At 40.3% G+C, this 18210-nt stretch overlaps 1 protein-coding gene across 4 annotated transcripts in view; it reads right to left on the reverse strand.

Annotated features, from left to right (window-relative positions):
- The window catches only part of LOC120947133 (ATP-dependent translocase ABCB1-like), a 95121-nt gene that overhangs the window by 25810 nt on the left and 51101 nt on the right, over window positions 1–18210 (reverse strand). For all 4 annotated transcript variants that reach the window (XM_040362155.1, XM_040362154.1, XM_040362156.1 and 1 more), the window contains 7 exons: window positions 16824–17027; window positions 14672–14842; window positions 14400–14561; window positions 10937–11188; window positions 8794–8943; window positions 8596–8700; window positions 8436–8513 (listed from right to left, as the gene is read on the reverse strand). In XM_040362155.1, the coding sequence (XP_040218089.1) occupies window positions 8436–8513; window positions 8596–8700; window positions 8794–8943; window positions 10937–11188; window positions 14400–14561; window positions 14672–14842; window positions 16824–17027 (1122 nt within the window). The remainder of the gene's footprint in view (window positions 1–8435; window positions 8514–8595; window positions 8701–8793; window positions 8944–10936; window positions 11189–14399; window positions 14562–14671; window positions 14843–16823; window positions 17028–18210) is intronic.

An 18210-nucleotide genomic window follows, 5' to 3' on the forward strand; every position in this document is an offset into this window, starting at 1 on the left:
TCAAGCATGCACCATGACCCTGCATGCTTGGCTAATCACAACGCGCAAAAAATGAAGAACAATAATTGGCCAAAGCCAGGGTGGCTTTGGCCAATTATGGCTCAGGGGGTTTAGTACACGCCCCACACTATAAAAGGCAGCCTGCAAGTAGTGTGTTCCGGCTTTGTTAAAGAGAAGATCAGTCAGACAGTTAGAGAGAGAGAGATAGATAGAGACACAGTGTCTTTTCTACCAGATAGATAGATAGATAGATAGATAGATAGATAGAGCAGGAAGGCTAGTCAGTTTAGTTAAATTTGCATTGTGTAGAGGATATATATACATCCCTAGGAGTTGTACATATATTTATACACTGTATAGCTTAGCTAGATCAGCTATTCCTATTGTTAGGCAGTAGATTGTGCTTGATGCAGTGCTCTAACGTGTTGTATTGCCTGCATAGTGTTTAGTTTAAACATAGTACCTAAACATAGTACTCAGTGTTAGTGGACGTGTGCTATTTAATTGCACATACACGCATTAGCTGTTACTGCACGTATGCTATTTATTTGCACAGAAACGCAGTCGCTGTTAATGCACGTGGGCTATTTAATTGCACATAAACGCAGTCGCTCTTACTGCGCGTGTGCTGTTTAATAGCAACTAAACGCATTTGCTGTAACTGCGCTGTGCTGTTTAATAGCACTTAAACGCATTTGCTGTAACTGCGCGTGTGCTGTTTAATAGCACCTAAACGCATTTGCTGTAACTTGCGCGTGTGCTGTTTAATAGCACCTAAACGCATTTGCTGTAACTGCGCGTGTGCTGTTTAATAGCACCTAAACGCATTTGCTGTAACTGCGCGTGTGCTGTTTAATAGCACCTAAACGCATTTGCTGTAACTGCACGTGTGCTGTTTAATAGCACCTAAATGCATTTGCTGTAACTGCACGTGTGCTGTTTAATAGCACCTAAACGCATTTGCTGTAACTGCGCGTGTGCTGTTTAATAGCACCTAAACGCACTTGGTCTGACTGCACGTTTGCTGTTAAATAGCACCTAAACGCAGTTGGTCTGACTGCACGTTTGCTGTTAAATAGCACCTAAACGCAGTTGGTGTGACTGCACGTTTGCTGTTTTATAGCACCTAAACACAATTGGTGTGACTGCACGTTTGCTATTAAATAGCACCTAAACGCAGTTGGTCTGACTGCACGTTTGCTGTTAAATAGCACCTAAACGCAGTTGATCTGACTGCACGTTTGCTGTTAAATAGCACCTAAACGCAGTTGGTCTGACTGCACGTTTGCTGTTTGATAGCACCTAAACGCATTAGCTGTTACTGCACATTTGCTGTTTAATAGCACCTAAACGCAGTTGGTGTAACTGCACGTTTACTGTTTAATAGCACCTAAACGCATTCATTAGCTGTCACATGTCACATGTCGCATGTCACTGTCGTCAGTGCCCCCCGCTTCTCATTTTTAATGTGCCATGTCATTTTGCTTAGGGCCCCAAGAAGGTCAGGATTGGCACTGGGTCTTGTAATGACCTGGGGGGAGTGGTGGCGGGGAAACTCATGCTATTTTTTTCAATGATGTGTATCCATATTGCAGGGACCAAACATTACATTAACCACTTAAGCCCCGGACCAATATGCTGCCTAAAGACCCAAGGGGTTTTTACAGTTCGGGACTGCGTCGCTTTAACAGACAATTGCGCGGTCTTGCGACGTGGCTCCCAAACAAAATTGGCGTCCTTTTTTCCCCACAAATAGAGCTTTCTTTTGGTGGTATTTGATGACCTCTGCGGTTTTTATTTTTTGCGCTATAAACAAAAATAGAGCGACAATTTTGAAAAAAATGCAATATTTTTTACTTTTTGCTATAATAAATATCCCCCAAAAACATATAAAAAAAATTTCCCTCAGTTTAGGCCGAAACGTATTCTTCTACCTATTTTTGGTAAAAAAAAAATCGCAATAATCGTTTATCGGTTGGTTTGCGCAAAATTTATAGCGTTTACAAAATAGGGGATAGTTTTATTGCATTTTTATTTTATTTCTTTTTTTTACTACTAATGGCCGCGATCAGCGATTTTTTTCGTGACTGCGACATTATGGCGGACACTTCGGACAATTTAGACAAATTTTTGGGACCATTGTAATTTTCACAGCAAAAAATGCATTTAAATTGCATTCTTTATTGTGAAAATGACAGTTGCAGTTTGGGAGTTAACCACATGGGGCGCTGTAGGAGTTAGTGTTCACTTAGTGTGTGTTTACAACTGTAGGGGGGTGTGGCTGTAGGACTGACATCATCGATCGAGTCTCCCCTATAAAAGGGATCACTCGATCGATGCGCCGCCATAGTGAAGCACGGGGAAGCCGTGTTTACACACGGCTCTCCCCGTTCTTCAACCCCCGGGGAGCGATCGCGACGGAGCGGCTATAAACAAATAGCCGCGCCGTCGTCCCGGATCACTCCCCGAGGCTTACCGACCGCCACATGTAGCGGGGGGGTCCCGATCGGACCCCCCACCCACGTCAAGCAGAGCACGTACAGGTACGTTGATGTGCCTGTCCGTGCCATTCTGCTGACGTATATCTACATGAGGAGGTCGGCAAGTGGTTAAAGCTGCAAGCAGTATTAATGTTATTTTTTCTTATAGTAATCTCATGTTGTGCAGGGACATTTATAAACACGTGCCACTACTATAGACACGCAGCAGGTATGATATTTAAAGACATTTTTCATTTTTTTTTCACTTTAAGCATCATTAAAATCGCTGCTCCAGAAAAAACAACAGTTTTTAAAACTTTTTTTTCCATTGATACATGTTCCCTGGGGCAAGACCCGGGTTCTGAAAGACGTTTTCCAACATTAAATTGAATATTGGTCCTTAAAATGAACGTTTTTGAATTCGAACGTTCGAGTCTCATAGACTTCAATGGGGTTCTAAATGTTCGCGCAAACGGTCGGTCTGTTCGACGGTTCTGGTGCGAACCGAACGCGGGTATGTTCGGCTCATCCCTACTCGTAACCTTTCCTCAAAGCTAAGGTCTTCCCATCCCTTTATTAGTTTTGTTGCCCTTCTCTGGACTCTCTCCAGTTCCAGCACATCCTTCCTGAGGACTGATGCCCAGAACTGCAGAGCATACTCCAGGTGCTACCAGACCAGAGTCTTGTAGAGTGGGAGAATTATCGTTTTTAACTCTGGATTTGGATAATGGAGTTAATCCCCCTTTTAATGCATGCCAATATTCCATTTGCTTTTATTGCAGCAGCTTGGTATTGCATTCCATTGCTGAGCCTGTCATCTACTAGGACCCCCAGGTCATTTTCCATCCGAGATTCCCCCAGAGGTTCTCCCCATAGTGAGTAGATTGCATTGATATTTTTTCCACCCAAATGCATTATTTTAGAATTTTCTTCATTAAACCTCATTTGCCATGTAGTTGCCCACCCCATTAATTTGTTCAGATCTTCTTGCAAAGTTTCCAGATCCTGCGGAGAAGCTATTGCCCTGCTCAGCTTAGTATCGTCCACAAATACAGAGATTGAGCTGTTTATCACATCCTTCAGGTCGTTTATGAATAAATTAAATTGGATTGGTGCCCGGACAGAACCCTGGGAGACCCCACTTTCCCCCCCGGACCATTTTGAGTACTCCCCATTTATTACCACCCTTGAACTCGCCCCTGTAGCCAGTTTTCAATCCATGTACTCACCCTATGGTCCGTGCCAACGGACCTTACTTTGTACAGTAAGCATTTATGAGGAACTGTATCAAATGCTTTTGCAAAATCCATATACACCGCGTCTACGGGCCTTCCTTTATCTAGATAGCAACTCACCCCCTCATAGAAGGTTAATAGATTGGTTTGGCAAGAACGATTCTTCTTGAATCCATACTGATTACTGCTAATGATACCGTTGTCATTACTAAAATATTGTATATAGTCCCTTATCATCCCCTCCAAGAGCTTGCATAAAATTGATGTTAGGCTAACTGGTCTGTAATTCCCAGGGATGTATCTTGGCCCTTTTTTTAAAATTGGTGCTACATTGGCTTTTCTACAATCAGCTGGCACCATTCCAGTCAGTAGACTGTTCGTAAAAAATAGCAACAACTGGCAATTACTTGACTGAGTTCCTTAAGGACCCTCGGGTGCAAGCCATCTGGTCCCGGTGACTTAGTAATGTTATGTTTTTCAAGTCTAGTTCTTAGCCATGAGGGTGCTTCCTGTGACATGTTATGAGGATAAACATTGCAGTTTTGGTTACTGAAGCCCCCCCCCCCCCCCCGATTCCCTTGTGAAGACTGAGGAGAAGAAAAAAAAATGTAATACCTTTGCCATCTCTCCATCCTTAGTAACCAGATTCCCTTCATCATTCTTTATGGAACCAATATGATCTGACCTCCATTTCTTACTATTTATGTACTTAAAGAATTCCTTGGTATTTTTTTTTACTCTCCTCTGCTATGTGTTGGTCATGTTCCATCTTAGCCGCCCTGATTGCACCCTTACATTTCTTGTTGCATTCTTTGTAGAGTTGTAATGCTGATGAACCCTCAGCCTTGTATTTTTTAAAGGCCTTCTCCTTTGCTTTTATATGCATTTTTACATTGGAGTTAAGCCACCCAGGACTTTTATTAGCTCTTATAAAAAAATTTCCCATTGGGATACACTGGCTAATGCCTTTATTTAAAGCCTACCCATTTTTCCTCCGTATTCTTTGTTCCTAACATTTTATCCCAATTATTATCTTCTAGCAAGGATCATCGTTTAGGGAAGTTGACTCTTTTGAACTTCAGTGTCTTTGTATTCCCCTTTCCAATTTGTGTTATTTCTACTAAAACTAATTGACTTGTGATCACTGTTCCCTAAGTTGCCCCGTATTTCCACATCCATGATCAGGTCTGTATTGTTGGTAATCAGTAGGTATAGTAACGGTTTTGTTTCTAGTTGGTGCAATTACCATCTGACCCATGAAATTGTCCTGCAAGACATTTAGGAACTGGTAAGGCTTGTGTGAGGAATGTGCGGTTCTTTCCACCCAGTCTATGTCTGGATAATTAAAGTCCCCCATTATAATGACACTTTCCATTCTTGGTCCTAATCCAAATTGTGATAGAAGGTCCGCCTCCTCCCTCTGTTTATAAATTAACATTATCATAGTCATGTTCATCAGAGACAAGTATTGGGCATTTTAAAGGTACTTCAAGGGTGAAAAAAAAACGCATAAAATCCAGTTTTTTACACTAATTGAGACTGGTTCTTTCCAAAGTAACACTAGGAGATAATGTATAAAACAAATAGAAAAGAGCTGTAATTAATTTACTTTTGAATGTGTTTATTTTGTCATAGATTTTAAAGAACTTGAACCTTAAAGTAAAAACCTGAAAGTCTGTTGCCCTAGAGAAGAACTCTCTATACAGTTTCTGGTTAAATCGCTTTTCTTCTAATTTTAGTAAATGGCCCGGGCCTTTTTAAATGCTCTTTCGCGGAAAAGTTTTATCCCTATTGTGGGGTCACCAGTACGGTATTTGTACATTGAAATCATATGCCCTCTCAAGCGTGTGTGGAACTGTATCAAATGCCTTTGCAAAATCCAGATACACTATGTCTATGGGTCTTCCTTCATCTAGATGGCAGCTCACCTCCTCATAGAAGGTTAACCTCCCTGGCGGTATGATTCTGTCTGAAAAAACATGCTGAAAGCGGTACAATTATTTGCAAGGAAATTTGGTGTTTTATACTGTAGGCCTGTGATTTTTAGGAATAACTCACTTAAATCTGACCAAACCAGAATCTAATAGGCATCCCGGGTATGACATTTTTTTAAAAACAAAATTTTAAATTATAATATAATAAATAATTATAAATAATTATAGCAAGTAATAATATAATTCAAATAAAAATTATTCAATAATGTAATCAAATCAAAATCACTGAAATTTTTTCAGTTGCAGAATTGTTGCTGTCATTATTTTTTTTTTTTATGACGAATTTCCCCGCAAATCGCAATCGCACAATTCTGCAAGTGATTATAATTTATTATCGCTGTTTTTTAGCTGATCTAAAACCATTTTTGACATAAAAAGACACTTTTGGTTGCTATGGACAATCTACAGTTTTCAGGCAGAAAGAAAGGTTTTTATTATATAAAATGACATGTAGGGCACTGGGCAGACCACTAGGGACAAGGGGGGTGTGTTTTTTTTACATACAGTACTGTAATCTATAAGATTACAGTATAATGTATGTATAGTGTTTGTTTACTTTTTTGAATTTGGCGCCGATCTCCGCTCCCGTGCGTCGTAACGTCGCAGGGAACGGAGACCGGCGGCACAGGAGGACGCTGTGTGAATCGAGCGAGGTCCCGCTCGCTCACACAGCGTGGTGACATCGCTGGATCCAGGACAAGGTAAGCCAGCGCACGCTGCAGGCTCTGCATGTCTACCCCGAGCGTGACTCGGGGATACCGATCGCAGCAAGAAAAACCCACCCCGAGTCACGCTCGGGGATACCGCCAGGGAGGTTAATAGATTTGTTTGGCAAGAACGATTTTTCATGAATTCATGCTGATTACTGCTAATGATACAGTTTTCATTACTAAAATCTTGTATATAGTCCCTTATCACCCCTTCCAAGAGCTTGCATACTATTGATGTTAGGCTAACTGGTCTGTAGTTCCCAGGAATATATCTTGGTACTTTTTTAAAGATTGGTGCTACATTGGCTTTTCTCCAATCAGCTGGTACCATTCCAGTCAGTAGACAGTTTGTAAAACATAGGAACAGCGGTCTGGCAATTACTTGATTGCATTCCTTAAGGACCCTCGGGTGCAAGTCATCTGGTTCCGGTGGCTTATTTATGTTAATTTTTTCAAGTCTGTTTCTGATTTTATCCTCTTTTAACCATGGGGGTGCTTCCTTTGATAAACATTGCAGTTTTGGTAACTGAAACCCCCCGTTTACCTCGTGAAGACTAAGGGGAAGAATACATTCAAAACCTTTGCCATCTCACCATACTTTGTAACCCGAAACCCTTCATCATTCTTTATGGGGCCAATATGATCTGTCCTCCCTATTTTACTATTTATGTACTTAAAGAATTTCTTGGGATTTTTCTTACTCTCCTCCACTATGTGCATTTCGTTTTCCATCTTAGCCGCCCTGATTACACCCTTACATTTCTTGCTGCATTCTATGTACAGTTGGAATGCTGATGATGATCCCTCAGCCTTGTATTTTTTTAATGCCTTCTCCTTTGCTTTTATATGAATTTTTTACATTGGAGTTAAGCTTTTATTAGCGCTTTTACATTTATTACCCTTTGGGAAGCACTGGCTAATACTCTTATGTAATATGTTCCTAAAGCACACCCATTTTTGGGTGTTCTTTAACCCATTTAGCATCTTCTAGCAAGGAGCACAGTTTCTGGAAGTTGTCTCTTTTGAAATTCAGTGTCTTTGTATTCCCCTTATGTTTCCTATTTGTGTGATTGCTGTTTCCTATTTTGCCCTGTATTTCCACATCCGCGATCAAGTCTGTATTGTTAGTAATCAATAGGTCTAGTAATGCATTTTTTCTTGTTGATGCATTTACCATCTGACCCATGAAATTGTCATACAAGACATATAGGAAATGGCGAGCCTTAGATGAATGTGTGGTTCCTTCCGCCCAGTCTATGTCTGGATAATTAAAATCCCCCATTATAATGACACTTCCCATACTTGCCGCCATTCCAAACTGTGATAATAGGTCCGACTCCCCCTACTCCCTCAGGTTAGGGGGCCTATAGCATACTCCCAGTATTACTTTCTCCTTGGTTTCCTCCCTTTGTAACTCTACCCATAAGGATTCCAGCTCTTCCGTTGCTCCATTAGTGATATTGTCTCTCACATTCACCTGTATATCAGGCACAACAGGTCTTGTTCTGATGCGTGGCTCCTGGGATATTCTGCTCTTATCTAACAGAGCACAGCCCTGTCTATCAGGAGAGGGGACCTTATCTTACTCTGCTGCAGTTTTACTTTTACATACAGGTCCATGTACCACCCCCACTCTGCCTAGCCAGTGACAGAACAGTTATTGGCCTATCTCTCTGCCGTACTGCTCTCTCCTCAGTTTTCTCCTTGCACTGTGACCTACTTGATTGGCTGTTTGTACTGTTTCTACCACTCTCTAAGTTCTGCTGTATAGTCTACATAGTAGACTGGAAAGGGCTATATTAGGTCATATGCAGGTACTTGCAATTTAAAAATATATGATTAATAATATATTTTATGATTACAGCTTAATGAATTTGTGTCTTTTATATCTGCCTGGGGATCACCTTGAAAAGCCCACACCACATATATTGCCTTAATTGTCCACTGAAGTGATTCCATATTCTGCTGCAGGAAAATTAATAGATTTTTTTTTTACTGAACAAAACAAGTACTCACCTGTCGGAGTAGTGCCTTAAAAGATAATGACCTTAATCTTAGGGTCAAATTTTCTCCAGATATTCCAAAAGAGAAACCCTGAAAGAAAATGAACATTATTCTTGTGTACTGTAGTCGTTTTCTATGTAAAGCGGATATAAAAATTAAATAGTATACATACCATGATGACATAAACAATTAGACTGATCACCCCCAGCACAAGGAACATTAGAGACAGTAAAATTGTTCTTTGACTTCTTTCATCCGGATCAGTAATACTGAATGACTGTAATCAGAATAAAAATCATTCAGCTTGCAATGAAAAATAACTAATAAAACTAGACAATTTGGGACAATTATGGTAAAAAATAAATCTTACCCCAATAACTTTACCAAAAATGATAGCAAAGGTTGGATATATACCACCAGAAATAGCTGCTGCGATAACTCCCATGGCAATATAACAATATTCCGGTTTGTTTAGTGCAAGCATTTTGCCTAGAGAGAAATCGGGAAGATCCTCAACAACCTGTAATAATAATTTGGTGAAATAAAGATCAGTTTCATTTTTTTTTTGTTGTTTTTTTTTTTTTTTACACTGTAGCAATAGTCTATTTCTACTACCAAAATCAGCCCACCAATTTATTACACCACTAAACCTGGCAATGACTAAAGGCCAGAGAACTGCAACTGGAATGCTGAGACTCTGAATCAAGTTCTCAACATTTGCCTATACAACTTATGAGCTTCTGAGAAATACAAAATATCCCTTTTCTGGTTTCCAAAACAATTAAAAAAATATCAACTGGCTTTCGCAGAATTCTATACACAGTGTTGATACATACTGTAAATATGAAAAAAAATTAAATCACAAATAAGGAGATCTTGACAAAATGTTGCCATTTCATCAAAGGTGTTTAGGTACCGTAGTTTGCAAAGGTGATGGTTAAAAAAGCATTATCCAACTATCCTGGACCTTTTCTTGTGCCAAAAACCAGCCTCTCATTAGCCACAAGATTTGTTTTGTTTTTTCACAAAAAGAAAAAAATAAGTTTTTTTGTTTTTTTTAGCAGCATGCTGGAGTTTAGCTAAAATAAATAAATACAAATAAAAACTATTTTTTTTTTCTTTAAAGCTAAACTTTGGCATGCTGTTAAAAAATACATGTGGGTGCATCCTCCAGTATATTAAGCAACTAATGCACATTTTGTCTAGGTGGCGTGTAATTGAGTGTATTACTTACTTTATTTAATAGTCCCCTAGTCTTTACTCCTTCTAGCTGCACTAAGCTGACCCATGACCAATCCCATTGTTAGCAATTAAAACACCTTCTGCTGGCTCTGTGGTCCAAGGACTGGAACTGTGCAGTTCCAGCATCAACCAGTAGATGTCAGAAGTAGTCAGGTTCTAGGAATTAAACCTAAACGGATGGTTGCTGCTGGGAGGGTATTTAGATCCTGCTCATTAGTCTCACAGTGCTTTTACCTCTGTGTCCATTTTCACTGATATACTTCTTTTGAACCTGCTACCTGTACTCAGTACCTTTGTATCTAATGCCAATTCTGGGACCCATTTCTGACCTGCCTCCTGAACCTGCAAAAGCAACTGCTACCCATTCTGGCCCCCGTGCCTGATCGGTCGCACTCTCCAATATCTTTGCTTCTCTACTTGTTTTACTAGATTTCTCTTTACATATTTGGTTTCATATGTGTGCTAACTGGGTTTTGTTTTGGCTGCAGTATTTGGGTTTTATGTCACTTTTGTGTTGTGTTCTTAAGAAATTGTATTGCTTCATATCTGGTTTTGCTAGCACTACAATATCAGCATATGGTTTTCAAACACCCGTAAAGCCACCTCTCTGGTTGTGCAGCCATCCACTTACTGAAGTTGTCACATACAATGCAAGACCAGTGGCAACCGCTGGTCTTGCATTGGACATAGTGACATTGAGGGGCCCATCCATATTACAGGGCGGACATTGGATCAAGGAAGAGGGTTGGCTACTGCGTTACTCTTCCTTAGATCCCCTAGATTGAATGAGAATTATATTTGGCAAAATTTTTAATGGCTTTTTTTTTTTTTTTTAACAAAAAGATTTTTATTGATGTATAAACAGAGCAAATATACAGTTGCCAGACATTGGTTATACATAGATCAGCAGTAAATGCAGTTTAGATTTTAATGGCTTTTTAAAATTCTGTTTTGCCGGGGGAAGCATCTTATTTGCAGATCATGTGTGGATTTCCACTACATGTTAAGGCTTGAAAAGTTTGTAAATCCCTGTGAGTGATAAAGAACTATTATTATTATTCTATGTAAAAAGAACATGGAATGGCATTTTACCTGTCCATGCATTGACCAAGGTAAAACACACTCAAGTCATGTTAAAAATAAAAGAAGATTTTTTTTTGGCAGCACACAAAGTGATGGGGATAGTCAGAACTCTTATTTCATGCTATTACTGGTAAAGCATCTGCTTATCTGTGGTCACCCAAAATGCTAATTAAATAGTATGATTTTACCTCTTCTTGTTTGGGTGCATTTTTTTTGGACTTGGATTTCCTTTTTGTAGACCTTCTACTTTTTCTCCTGCTGGAATGTCTATGTAAGTTATCGCTGTTCATGATCTCCAGGTTGCCATGGTTTGGAGAATCGGGAGCAACATCGGCGTCGTCCTCATTGATATCCTCATATTCAAAAATTTGCCCTTCATCTTCCTCATCTTCTTCCTCTGTTTCACTATTAACCTCATCTTCTTTTATTTTGTCATAACTCTGTGGTTTACAAATCAATTAGTTGAGCTTGCGCATAACAAAAAGTTTCAAATGTAATCTCACAATATGCAAATGCTGCATTTGGGTCCAATGTATTGTTTAAAATATTTCAGTGTATTTCAAAAAAGCCACACTGCTGTTAGCGCCAGTCTACTTAATTTCTTTATACTTTCTTTATATATTGTAAAACTTATATATAGAATTATATCAAAAACATTATTTAAACTTTTACACATTTAAAATTAAAATGTTAAGCGTGTGTATAAAATATGAAACTTGAACTGCCAGTATCAACTCCAGGAATTAGAGGAAATCTCCCCTTGCAGTGCTTGTTGTGTCTAAGGTGCACAGAAACAAGCTTTCTAACTTCTGTCTTTGGTGCTGCCTTCTTCTTCCTAAAGCTCCAGTCTGTTAGTGGTCCCTCAGCTGCTAATAACCCTGCATTGTATGTGGTGGGGAAAAAGTGGGCAACAGCAGCTGGAAGCAATTTAGAGAGGAGGTTGAAAGGGACCAGTGTCAGCACTGGAGAGACCCAGCTGGAGCATAGCATAAAATAACTATTTACTCCTTATTCCGGCATCCCTATAACTACTGCAAGGGTAGATTGTTTCTAACTCCTGGAGTTGGGCTTTAAGTCATTTTTATATATAATGAATATATAATGAAGCATACTGTCTGTATGGAGGATATACCGGTATATATATATATATATATTTTTTTGTCATTTTAATTACAGTCAGCTGAATTCCATGTGTATCACTCTGGTGAATTATGGCGGTTTACCTATATATTTTTCCTTTGTTTAAAGGAATTTTTGATATGTTTTACCAGTTAAGAAATAATAGGTAATACAGAAATAGTTAATACAGGCATAAAAGCCTTCAACACCATATAATTAAAACTCTGGCACAGTGCTGCAACAATCTATATATCAACTGTGTCAATACACTATAATACAAAATAGTTTGCAAAAAAATAATGTGATATACCGTATTTATCGGCGTATACCACGCACTATTTTGCCCTGAAAATCAGGGCAAAATCGTGGGTGCGCGATATACGCCGATACCCGCTTTCCCGCCACGAGTTTTGAATACTGCGCCGGCATATACCGAGCGCAGTACACTCGTGAATCTTCGGGCAGTCTCGGCGCCTCTCGCACTGACGTCCTGTACGTACAGGACGTCAGCGCGACAGTTGCCGAGCCTGCCCGAAGATTCACGAGTGTACTGCGCTCGGTATATGCCGGCACAGTATTCAAAACTCGTGGCGGGAAACGAGCGGGGAGGACGCGAGGACGCCGGACCCGCCGAAGAGGACGCCGGACCCGCCGAAGAGGACGCCAGACCCGCCGAAGAGGACACCCGACCCGCCGAAGAGGACACCTGACCCGCCGAAGAGGACACCCGACCCGCCGAAGACGGACGCCCGAAGCCGCAGACGAACGCCGGACCCGACGAGGCCGCCGATGAACGCCGCGCAAGACACCAAAACTGTAAGTACAAAAAAACGAAAAAACTTTTTTCCACAGGAATTTGGGCCACTTTGGGGGTGCGCGGTATACGCGGGAGCGCGTTATACCGCGATAAATACGGTAATAATAATCTGAAATAATAAATCTGAAAAACAACAACAAAAAAGAAAACGTCTGTATCTTTCAATATGTTCCACCAACTGCACTGTATGTAATCGCTATGCTCATAGGTGTGCACAGCCTATTGCATTTGTGTGTGTGCGCGCATGTGTATATATACCGATGGTGTTAGCAGAGCAATGGATGGTGTCAGTAGGGCAGTGGCTGGTGTCAGTAGTTTTATAACATTTTTAGGAGCCCCTGTTAGGTCGCTTTGGTGAATTATCAGGGGTCTAAACAGGGGAAATCTAGGCCACACAGGCACATCTGGCACACCCTGTGTGCACGTCTATGAATACACTCCATCAGTTGTTTTCTCACTGGGTTTCAATGACCTTCCAACCTAATGTAGGGTCAATATGCACTTTTTAATCTTTTGGATCAGGTCACTTGGTGTCACCACTCTTAATGTTATCTGTTAGGCCTCGTACAGACGACCGGATCTATCCGCTGGGATTGATCCGCGGATCAGTTCCAGCAGATAGATCCGGTCGTGTGTACAAAATCTATCCGCTGGAATCCAGTCCAGCGGACTGATCCGGTCGTCTGTACAGACTCACTGGATCAGTCCGTCCGCTCCCCTCCCTCGCATGCGTGGTAATGATTCAAGTATTTACCTTCTAGCGTCGCGCACATCGCTGCATCATTGTCACGGTGACGGCGCGACACGTCACCGCGGATGTATTCCGCGCGGATTTCGATCTGATGGTGTGTACAGCCATCAGATCCAAATCCGCCAGAGGATTTATCCGCTGGAAACGGTCTGGCGGACCGTTTCCAGCAGATATCCTCTCGTGTGTACGGGGCCTAATGCTACCATCTCCATTAAATCACACCTCTCAGGACACCTTCCTCCAGCTTATGAGCACACTTGCTCTTTTATATATTTACTCTCGAATCTCCTCCTTCCACACCGCAATATACAGGTCAAGGAAAAATGACACAGTGCTTTATCCTTAAAAACAAATACTTTATTCCTCTTTCCCTAGAACACAACTGGTGGAGGGTATTGATTACATACAGCATGATTGGTGGAACATATTGAAAGATACACAGACTTTTTTCTTCTTTGTTTATTTTTGAGGGGGGTTTGTTTCTTCTGATTTTTTTTTTTAGCAAACCATTTTGTAATACACAGTTAATGTATAAATTGTTACAGCGCTGTATCAGAGTTTTATATATATGAAAGGTGTTCACTTAAGAGAAGGTGCATGGGTGATAGTGGTTGCAAATAAGCACATCGAGTGTTCCAATTTGTTATTAATACTTTTTTATATAGAAGCTCACAAGGTTTATACAAACTATGCCTTCAATACACTGACTTAATAATAATTTGTGATTAAGATATTTTTAAGCTAAACGCATCAGTGAAAGGAGCTTGGCAGAAAAAGATCCGCTTTTCAGGTTAATAAAATGTGTGCAGTTTCTGTAACTATAAAGGTTTAGTTTTTACAAGTTGTATGTGATTAGAATTTCAAAAAAAGTTTTTTGATTTGTAGCTAAACTTTTTTTGCACTTTATACATTGCTCTTTATGTCAGGAAATAAAAACCATTGTGTACTAAACACAAAAACTTACCTGCAACATTACAAGAGAATAGTAGACTCCTTGCTTATTCATGAGATCCTCATGTGATCCTTGTTCCACTACAACACCATTGTGAAAGCCAGCAATGACATCAGCTGTACGGATCGTAGACAGGCGGTGTGCTATCACAATTGTGGTACGGCCTGCTCTAGCCTTGAAGAAAACACTAGTTATCATTCAGTTGTTTTCAACAAAATGTTGTTAAACAGGAACATAACTGATTTATGAATAATCCAATCAACATAAATAGAGAATCCTATTACCTTGTCTAGAGCGTTCTGTACAATTCTTTCACTTTGTGTGTCCAGAGCCGACGTGGCTTCATCAAGCAGCAGAATTCTGGGGTTACGTGCAAGAGCTCGGGCAATAGCTATTCTCTGCTTCTGTCCTCCACTCAGCTGAGCTCCCCTCTCACCCACCATGGTGTCCAAACCCTAAAAGATTATTTTTTATAAAATCATCACATGGTTCTTATATTTTATAATGGCCTACTGTATATTATGGCAGGGGTAGGCAAAACCATAATGGCTCTGCATCTGGAAGTCATTCCTGTGGCTGTCATTCTTGCAGAGCCTCATTCATCATATAGTTCATCAAAAACCGTAGAGCCGGGGTTGCCTACCTCTGGTTTATTTTATAGATATAAGCTCTCTCTGCAACCAGCTTAACTTCAGTTTATCATAGAGTTTGAAAAGACTGCTGGGTAGATGGGCAGATGCCTTTCCAAGAACAACAACTAGCCAGACACCTGCAGTTCTTTGCGGCATCAAGAGTGATCACACTTTCCCATTAGACTTACATGATGGAGTGGAAAAAAAACCCAAGTGGCTAACACTTTCCATCCTAATTAGCCAATGAGGTTTTCCAATAACTTTCAAGATCTTTATGTGTTATAATCAGGATTTCCAAAATCAAAATCATAGGCATGTCTTTCAAAGGTTTCTAATAGCTAATTTGATCTTCATCTAGCCTTGTGTAAGTTCACAGATTTGGGCAGGATTAGACTGTTTATGGTTTCTATATATTCGCAGGTTATTGAAGCAACAATCAAGATAACATCTCAATTTGCTTTAAAGGTGTCAGATAGTTTGCCCATGTCTAAAGAATACAGTTCACCACCAACAATTCATTAGTAGGGTAAAAGTTTTTAAAATATAAAAAATAAATACCATTTTTATTCCTCCAATTTTGAGTCACATTTCATCATGTCCTGGGGTGGAGTCTGGGCTAAAGTCTTAGAAGGCCACATGACATGGCTTCCTCGCTTTTAGGCCTCCCCTTTAAAGTCATGCAGAGTGGAGCTGTCAGTCAAGCATCTAATCTGTCCCACAGGCTTTGCTCCATTTTTGGGTAGCTGGTTTACTGACAATTATAAGCCCAACTACTGGAAAAACCTTTTGTTTAGGTTTTAAATAGAGGAAGGAAGGGTTAAAACCACTTGATTTTGTATTGCTGTCTGTTTTCCCACTGGATAGGTTTTCCTACAGTTCCTGTCCCAGTGGTAGAAGGTCAGAGGAACAGGATGTAATAGGAAATATCTACAATGGGAATAGGCACAGCAAAAAAAACACATCGTAACTAGAGCTGGGAAGGCTTAGAAACTCTGTTAGAGTGTATATTACCCCAAAAAATAAGATTTCATATATGTGTTGTGTTCCTCAAAGTTTCTATACAATATTGCCTGTAAAGTTTTTATTAGTTATACATACCAAGTGATCCTGCAAGTTCCCCTTGGTTTATCGTCCAAAATGACCATGACCTATTACTGACCCAAAACTATTTGAGGTTTCACTATTGGCTTTTATAGTACTGCATCCATAAATACTTTACGTTTTTATAGCTGTATGTAGCTTTTTTTCCCCCCAGTATGCCCCTTCTCTTTATTTCTTGTCTTGCTATCAATAGGATACAAAGTGAGATGAATTCTACCTAACAGGGTAACAGACAGCAATAAAACCCTGACAGAAGTTTTCCTACTCTTCTAAAAACCCAAAAAAGTACTCAGAGTTGTATTTAAAAAAAAAAAAAAAAAAACATAAAATAATTATTGAAAATAATAAATTCTCATATTATAAAGTTGAGCTATTTAGAAATTTTTTATCATTTGTCAGTAACAGACAGTTATTTATGTTATTATCCATTTAAGTCTTTAGGTTAAAAAATAAAATGTTGAAAACTCTGCCCTTTCATGTAATTTCAGATATATTCAGAGCTAATGAATTGAACTCTTGCACAGATATATGTAAATGTGATCCTTCGCTCTTTAATTCATAACAACCTATATTTTAGGTTCCCCTGATATTTTAAGTCTTTGAAACTTTCTGTATGAGCTATTCCTCACATATGTAGTTGTCTGATGTTGCCCTTGTCTGTTGGTGCACTTGCATGACATGCAGGCAATCAATATGGACTTACATCTGGGAGTTTAGATATAAAATCATAGGCATTGGCTTCTTTAGTAGCTTGTATGATCTCAGCATCAGTGACATCTTCTCTTCCATAGCGGATATTTTCTTTGATTGTCGTACCAAACAAAACAGGCTCTTGGCTAACAACTCCAATGTTTTCACGTAGCCACTTCACATTGAGGGTGCGTATGTCATGTCCATCCACAGTCACCTAAAGAAAATAAAAGATATTGCTTCAGGCTGAAATCTCACAAGTATCTTTTTAAGATCCCAAGGCAACAAGAAGAGCATTCATTAAACCTCCAGTAGGACTTAAGAAATGATGCTGAAGTCAAAAAGTTCATTCAGTTCACTTTATTATAAAGTTTGTATATACTCTGCTCAAAAAAATTAAAGGAATACTTTTGAATCAGAACTCCTGGGATATTGATCTGGTCAGTTAAGTAGCAGAGGGGGAGGGGTGTATACAGAGGGGGTTGTTAATCAGTTTCAGCTGCTTTGCTGTTAATTGAAATTAACAACAGGTGCACTAGATGGGCAACAATGAGACGACCTCCAAACAGGAATGTTTTTTCAGGTGGAGGTGTCTGACATTTTTTTCCCCTACTCATCTTTTCTGACTGTTTCTCACTAGTTTTGCATTTGGCTAGGGTCAGTGTCACTACTGGTAGCACAAGGCAATACTTGGACCCTATAAAGGTTGCACAGGCAGTCCAACTCCTCCAGGATGGCACATCAATACATGTCATTGCCGGAAGGTTTGCCATGTCTCCCAGTCTTAAGAGCATGGAGGAGATTCCAGGAGATGGACAGTTACTCTAGGAGAGCTGGACAGAGCCGTAAAAGGTCCTTAACCTATCAGCAGGACCAGTATCTGCTCCTTTGTGCAAGGAGGAACAGGATGAGCACTGCCAGAGCCCTACAAAATGACCTCCAGCAGGCCACTGGTGTGAATGTCTCTGACCAAACAATCAGAAACAGACTTCATGGGGGTGGCTTGAGGGCCCGACGTCCTCTAGTGTGCTCTGTGCTCACTGATGGACACTGTGGAGCTTGATTGGCATTTTCCATTGAACACCAGAATTTGCATGGTGCCCCATGCTTTTCACGGATGAGATCAGGTTCACCCCGAGCATATGTGACAGACGTGAAAGGGTCTGGAGAAGCCGCGGAGAACTTTATGCTGCCTGTAACATCGTTCAGCATGACCGATTTGGTGGTGGTTCAGTGATGGTCTGGGGAAGCATACCCATGGAGGGACGCACAGACCTCTACAGGCTACACAATGGCACCCTCACTACCATTAGTTATCGTGATGAAATCCTTGGACCCATTGTCAGACCCTACGCTGGTGCAGTGGGTCCTGGGTTCCTCCTGGTGCACGACAATGCCCG

Source organism: Rana temporaria, chromosome 8 (genome assembly GCF_905171775.1).
Source record: "Rana temporaria chromosome 8, aRanTem1.1, whole genome shotgun sequence".
Taxonomy (NCBI): Eukaryota; Metazoa; Chordata; class Amphibia; order Anura; family Ranidae; genus Rana; species Rana temporaria.